The sequence below is a fragment of the Callospermophilus lateralis genome, chromosome 19, assembly GCF_048772815.1.
Source record: "Callospermophilus lateralis isolate mCalLat2 chromosome 19, mCalLat2.hap1, whole genome shotgun sequence".
NCBI lineage: Eukaryota > Metazoa > Chordata > Mammalia > Rodentia > Sciuridae > Callospermophilus > Callospermophilus lateralis.
In genome coordinates, this window is record NC_135323.1 from 13288532 (window position 1) to 13295494 (window position 6963).

A 6963-nucleotide genomic window follows, 5' to 3' on the forward strand; every position below is an offset into this window, starting at 1 on the left:
TATCAATTTCAGGTATGTTTACAATGAGGTATTTATTGCATATGGTCTTCACCGTAACAGAAATGACTGTCACCATAACGGAAATCTTAAGAGAGATTCTGCTCATGTAATGCAAAATAAAGGCCTATGTATTTAAAAATGTTCAGCACAGGAAAGCAAACAATAGCTCTTGAAAATGTGGAAATGTGTCTTTAAGAAACCAGGGCTGGCTGATCCAGTCTGGTTTGGTATATTTTCACTGGACTGTTGGACTGGCTGACTTTTGATCTCCACCCTGGAACACTCAGGCATGTAACTCTCAGCTGCAGTGACTCAACAGCTCTTTCCAGCCTGGCTCAGGAATGCGAAGTGTCCTTTAGAAATGGGGACCTCGGGGCAAGAAGGGCAATGGAACACTGAGATGAACAAGCCTCCTACTTTTGATGGTACAGGTTCCTCTTGCCAAACCTCAGAACTCAGGACCAGATGGAAACTGAGGCTTGTGGAGGAGAGTCGGCGGAAGGAGGCTTTCCCCGGAGTGATAACTTAAGGCGGCAGGAAATACCCAGATAGCTCAGAAAACAAGGCCACAAGGCCCCTCCTGGAGAGGACTGACGGGGACACTTCAGGGACTGCTTACTCATGTATGCACAGAGCAGGGACCCACTTTTCTTCCCTTCTGCCAGCAGGTAGCAGGTCATGACGATCCTCTCCCTGTTCTCCCCACTTATTCTAAACATCGAGATTCAAGGATTTCTCTTCAGACCGTTCAAGAGGGACACTACTGTTTTTAAGGAACCCTCTTCAGTTTCTAGACATGGGTGACAATGAAACCCAGTTGCGGAAATGGAGACCTCTGGTTAACTTTGAAAGACAACACAACAAGCTTTTTAAAAAGAATGTCTCTCCCATTCGGATTTTGTTGTAAAGGCTTAAATGGCATAAGAAGTTCGTCTCTCGGTAGGGTTTTCACTGAGCTGATGCGTCTACAGGCGAAGACCTGGCGCTTGACCTGCTTTTACCACGTCACCAAAAGCCCTAATTAGAGGCTGGGTTCTGTAACCAGGCCACCGGAGCTGCACAGAGTCCCGTCAGGAAAAGCCTAAATTCCAGAAAAATATATTTTGAAATTTCTGCTCAAAACCCAGCGGGCTTTGTGGGTGCGACAGTCACCAGCTGAGAAGCACGCGGCGCGGCGTCTTCAGGCTCAGCCTAATGGCTCCGCACATCCTTCTGGGCTTCTGTTAGCTTCTGGATCAGATAGCGCTTATCCCGACTCTCCTAAAACCAGAAATGAGTTTGAAAGTTACGTTTCATGTAGTTGAAAGCGAAGAAGCTTTCTACCTACTGAATCATCTCTCAGATTCAGGGCCAAGGATCCCAACCACTGGGCTACTACAGTGGCTTCCAATCTAGTCTCTTTTCCTCGCGTCCCTCACCTCCGTCCTGTGTTCACTCAACAGCTGGTGAGTTTCCAAAGATGCACACCTGACTTCTCCTTCACACTCTGCAATGGCTTCTCATCACACTCAGAACAAAACCCAACCTTCCTGCCAGGTCCCCCAGGCTATGCTAAGACTCTGGCGGACGTCCCAGGACCCTCTTGCTTCTCCCCATCATTTAGCACCCCCTAGCCGCACACCCTTCTCCTGTGCCCCAGAAGCACTTGGCTCCTTCCCTCACTGGAGTCTCCACATCCTACTCTCTTCCCTAATGAGGACACCTCCAATAATTGGCTCTGTCTGTCATTCGAGTCTCAGCTCCAGTGTCACCTCCCATTATGGTTGGGATGTGAGGTGTCCCCCCAAAAGCTCACGTGAGAGACCGTGCAAGAAGGTTCAGAGGAGAAATGACTGGGCTGTGAGGGTCTTAACCTGATCAGTGAATTAATCCCCTGATAGGGATCAACTGAGCGGTAACCACAGTGGGGGGCGTGGCTGGAGGAGGTGGGAATTGGGGGCGTGGCTTTGGAGTGTCTATTTGTATCTGGCAAGTAGAGATAGCTCTCTCTCTCTCTCTCTCTCTCTCTTTCTCTCTCTCTGCTTCCTGATCACCATGTGAGCTGCTTCCTTCTGCCACACCCTTCCACCATGATGGCCTGCCTCACCTTGAGCCCCAAGGAATGGGGCCTGTCTCTTATAGACTGAAACTTCTGGAACCATGAGCCATGAGCCCCCATGTAAACCTCCCTGCTCTATAATTGTTCTGGTTGGATCTTTTCGTCACAGCAGTGAAAAAGCTGACTAAGCCTCCTTAAGTCTGCCTTTGGCTATAGCAGCTTCTCGCAGGCGGGGTTTGGGGACAGTGGTGGTGAGCAGGAGCCATAGCAGGTCCACTCCCTCCCTGGGAGCAGTGCGACTTTCCACACCAGGTCCTGGTTTAGTGCCACCAGCATGGCCCCCGGGGCCTGAGCTTCCTCACCAGGGACAGCTGCTCTCGAAGCTGGACAACCACCCGTTTGTGCGCTCCGGCCAGGGCGATGAAGTAGAACATGACGAGGCTGCAAGGCAAGATGGACAGGTCAGGGGACGCCCGCCCCTTCTTTTCTTTTGCTTCCCAGTCATCACGAGGTCAACTGACTTCCTCTGTCACATGCTTCCGGCCTGATGTACTGTGCCACCGCAGGCCCAAAGCAACAGGGCCAAGTCACCGTGGACTGAAACCATGAGACAAAATGAACCTTTCCTCCTTTTTAAGTTGATTACCTCAGGCATTTTGTCACAGGAATGGAGAGCTGACTAACACACCCTCCATTTCCCAGTGGGGGAGCCACGCGTTTCAGTGGGAGAGAACTCTCCAGGATCAGGGCGGTTCTCACTCACCAGATGATCATGAAGAAAGGCACCGCAAAGGCTTCCGACGTGATGCCATGGACCAGGGACTGCAGCGAGCTGGGGAAGGTGCTCACCGTCCGGGGGACGACATCCCACGTGGTGTTGAAGCTGGTGAACGGCCCACAGGCTTTTGAGGAAGGGATGCTGCAGAACATGAGCCAGAGGGCTCAGGGCCAGGCTTGCAGCACAGGCCGCGTCCCACTGCTGGACACCCAGAAAGTCTTGTAAATCAAGGCCTCAGAGGAAGTGCCTCACCCCTAGGCCTTCTGGAATATTCTGGTCAAAAATGCTTACCATAAGATTTTCATCAAGTTTCTGGGTCTAACTGCCAGTTTAAAGAATGTTCAAGAAAGAAGAACAAGTGAAATGTCTTGCAGGAAAATAACCAGACAAGTCCAGAATTCTACTATCCAACCTATGACTCAACTCTGATGAAAATGGTCTAAACTATTCAAAAGACTAAGTTAAAGCAGACATAACAACTGAAAGCAATGTGCGAAACTTGAAAGATCAGTATTTTAAAAGCAAATTTTTTTTTGGTGGGGGTTACTGGGAGTTGAACTCAGGGGTACTCGAACACTGAACCCTATTTTGTATTTTATTTAGAGACAGGATCTCACTGAGTTGCTTAGCACCTTGCTTTTGCTGAGGCTGGCTTTGAACTTGTGATCCTCCTGCCTCAGCCTCCAAGCTCCTGGGATTAGAGGCATGCACCACCATACGTACCCAGCAGTATTTTAAAAATAAAGCTAGAAAAGATAATTTTGGAACAGTTTGAAAATTTTGAAAATGGCAGGAATATTAGTACTAAGTTAATTAAGTGTAATAATGTCACTGTGTGTACACGTAAAGGAAAATGTCCTTATTCTTGGGGACTCACATGCTGAAGCTTTCAGTGGTGAGATCGCATGGTGCTCATAACTTGATTTCAAATCATACGTCATTAAAAAACAAAAATATGTAGGGAAAAATACAACAAAATGTTAACTGGGACATTCCATTGAAAAGAATATGCATTTCCCTGTTGCTATTTTTCTCAGCTTTTCCATAGATTTGACAGTTTTCAAAACAAAAAGCAGAGAAAAGAAATGTCAAATGCACTCTACTCTCATGTCTATCTAAAAAGAACAAATTTTTAAAATTACAATGGAAAAGCAGTCAGATGAAGACCTGAAAGACAGGCCCACATTTATATCACAGAGGGTATATGTAAGACTGTTCATTGCTGCCCTGTTTTTTTTTAACTTTTTTATTTATTTATGTGGTGCTGAGGATCGAACCCAGGCCTCGTGTATGCAAAGCACGCGCTCTACCACTGAGCTACAGCCCCAGCCCCTGCTGCCCTGTTTTCATGGGTAAAAATAAATGCTTGGAAACAACCCAACTGCCATTTAAGAAAATGGATGAACAACTTATGGTCCATTCATAGGACTGGATACTAGAGAATCACTGAGCGAGAGAGAGAGAGAGAGAGAGAGAGAGAGAGAGAGAGAGAAGAGGCGATGGTCACAGAGGGACGACTGTTTCCCAGGGAAACGAATCAGCAAATCAGCTTGGAAACAGAGTTAGAAAATGAATTCCACCATAGATTCTTTTGCGCTTCTTAAATACTGTACCATGTGAATGCATTTATTATTAAAAAAAGAATCAAAGCTAAAATCTTATTTAAAAGAATAAGTGGCAATTTTTCTCTCCAAGTTGTATCTTCTGCACTGTTTAAATGTTTTAATATAATATGACTGTCGTGCAAAAATTAAGGCAAATATAGAATTGAATTGACAAAAAAACTTTTTAAAAATCTGAGAGAGGGACCCAATGCTTTATAGTCTTTTAATTTAAAGAGATGAAAACAGAATTCCGTGAGCACTGAAAGCATGGGCCAAATCTGGCCTGTGTGTGTGTGTGTGTGTGTGTGTGTGTGTGTTTATAAATAAAGCTTTATTGGAACCCAGGCATACCCTGTTTGTTTATATGTGATCCAAGATCCAGCAGAGTAGTTGCTGAGACCATATGGTCTGCAAAACCTGGATTGTTTCCCCCCTGGCCCTTTCTAGAAAGTCTGCTGGCTTCTGGTGTAGGCGGTCCCCACACACAGAGCCACATCACCGAGGTTCCAACTCTCAGCTTCGGATCCTTAGTCCAGAGCATTTCTCTCTCCCCAGTTCCACACTAGATTCTCCTCCGCCTGTGTCTTTAAGGTCTTCGTAACCTGGCATCTAGCTCAACACCTGGCGTGCAGGAGTGTGTGGTAAAGGCGTGCTAGGGGTGAGACCCCCTCCTCAACCAGCCCGGCAGGAGGGGGAGCACCTTACTGCTCCTCTCCGCCTCTCCGGACCCGCCAGGTCTTCTGCAATGGCCACACTTTACTTTGATAATCAGAAACAAGTAACCCAAAAGGGGACCAGAAGAGAGGTCCTGGGGAAAGGGTAGGAAAGACCCAACTGGCTTTCACAAAAATGATGCCCATGCTCTATGCCAAGTTCCAGAATTGGACCAAGACCCTCCAGGGCCCAGAGGGAGGTTCTGAGAGGAGGGGGGTCCCTGGAGAAGCCAAGAGGGGGACTCACTGACCTCTGCAGGCGGACACTGAGAGAAGAGCCAACAAAGAAAGCAGGAGACCCTTTAACACATACGACAAAGCAAGGGAATGTTCTAGAAAACCAAGTCACACTTACCGGGACATGCTGATGGTCAGAGGTATTATCGCCAAACACAGCCCAATCAACAACACCAACAGGAAGAAGAAATTGGAATTGGATGCTCTGAATTGCCGTGGGGAGGGTCTGCAGGTATAAAGAAGACTCAACTAAGGGGAAAAAAACGAAAGAAAAAGTTAAGGAGCAATCAGCACCCGCAAGAGTCAGTGCGCACATCAATAATTACGGTGGGCATGAAAATTAGTCTCATCTTTCTAGAGGAGATTCTTGCAATATAAATCATAAAGCAAAATGTTTGATCCAGACTCCAGCCTCAGGAATCTCATGCTGATGAAATAAGAAAAATGGGCCAAACACCCGTATGTGGAGGCTGACTGCTGCCGTTGATCACAGAGAACAACTGGAAGCATCCTGAATATCTATCAGTGGGTATTCTCCACACAGCAGAATACCATACAGCCCTTAAAAGGGTTGAGAGAACCTTACATTACTCATGAGGCATTATGAAATAAAAATGGCAGACTTCAGAACTTTATATGGTATGAACTCATTTAGGTTTTTAAAGGATTCATCCCTTTATAATAGGAATTTAAATTTGTATAAATGGGTCTCTAATAATGGCTACCAAATTAAGAATTATTTTGCTTAAATTTTTTTTTACATGCACATATAATTTTCCTACATATTAAAAGTAAATATTTGGGGGCTAGGGATGTAGCGCATTGGTAGAGCACTTGCGTAGCTTGCACAAGGCCCTGGGTTCCATCCCCACACTGGTGGGGAGAAGGGGATGGTCCCGGGTATGAGCCCCCTACTCTCACCTCCCCTTACCTCTTTCACGTAAAAGATAATAATGAATTTCAAGGTTGCAATCGCAGGAAGAAGGGGTGAGAAAAAGGCTCCGATCCAGCAAATGGTCTGCCCGTACACGATCCCCAGGACATTATCGGGAATGGCAAATTCCTGCTGTCCCCAGCACCGAATCAGCTTCCAAGAGGAGCAGTAGGTCACCAGGAGCCTGGAAACAAGCCAGAGAATCTCTCACCCGGCTACAGGTGTCTGCCAAGGTCCCCGAAACACACCCACCAAATCAAGGTCATCTGCACAGAAACTGCTTTGCATAGGTCAAACATACAGAGAGAGGGAACTCCGGAATCACTTAAGCCCAGGCTCCGAGTGTCAGGTCCACAACTCAGCAGCCACATCAATACAAGCTTCTGGATTTCTTCAAGCCTCATCTTTCCCACCTGGGATTTGGGGGTGGCTTATACCACAAGCTACTTCGTACAGTTGTGACGAACATGAATGACACAGGGGCCTCTGTCCCCTGGCTTGCAACTCGGCACAGAAAGTGCTGAGCCTCTGCACAAAAGGACCCTCCCCCACTAGCCACGCCACTCCTGGGGACCCTGGAGGCTTCCTATAGAGACCACAGGCCCAAGGACCCGAGATCAACACACACAGCTGCTCCCTGCACCACGGCTGTGCATTAG

The 6963-nt window shown here is 47.1% G+C and overlaps 1 protein-coding gene across 1 annotated transcript in view; it reads right to left on the minus strand.

Moving 5' to 3' along the window:
• Positions 1 to 1191: 1191 nt before the first annotated feature.
• Positions 1192 to 6963, minus strand: part of Tmc7 (transmembrane channel like 7) — a 30432-nt gene continuing 24660 nt past the window's right edge. The window contains exons 11-15 of the mRNA XM_076840914.2: positions 6302 to 6488; positions 5489 to 5619; positions 2802 to 2957; positions 2401 to 2479; positions 1192 to 1260 (exon numbers count right to left, since the gene is read on the minus strand). Coding sequence (XP_076697029.2) covers positions 1192 to 1260; positions 2401 to 2479; positions 2802 to 2957; positions 5489 to 5619; positions 6302 to 6488 — 622 coding nt within the window. The remainder of the gene's footprint in view (positions 1261 to 2400; positions 2480 to 2801; positions 2958 to 5488; positions 5620 to 6301; positions 6489 to 6963) is intronic.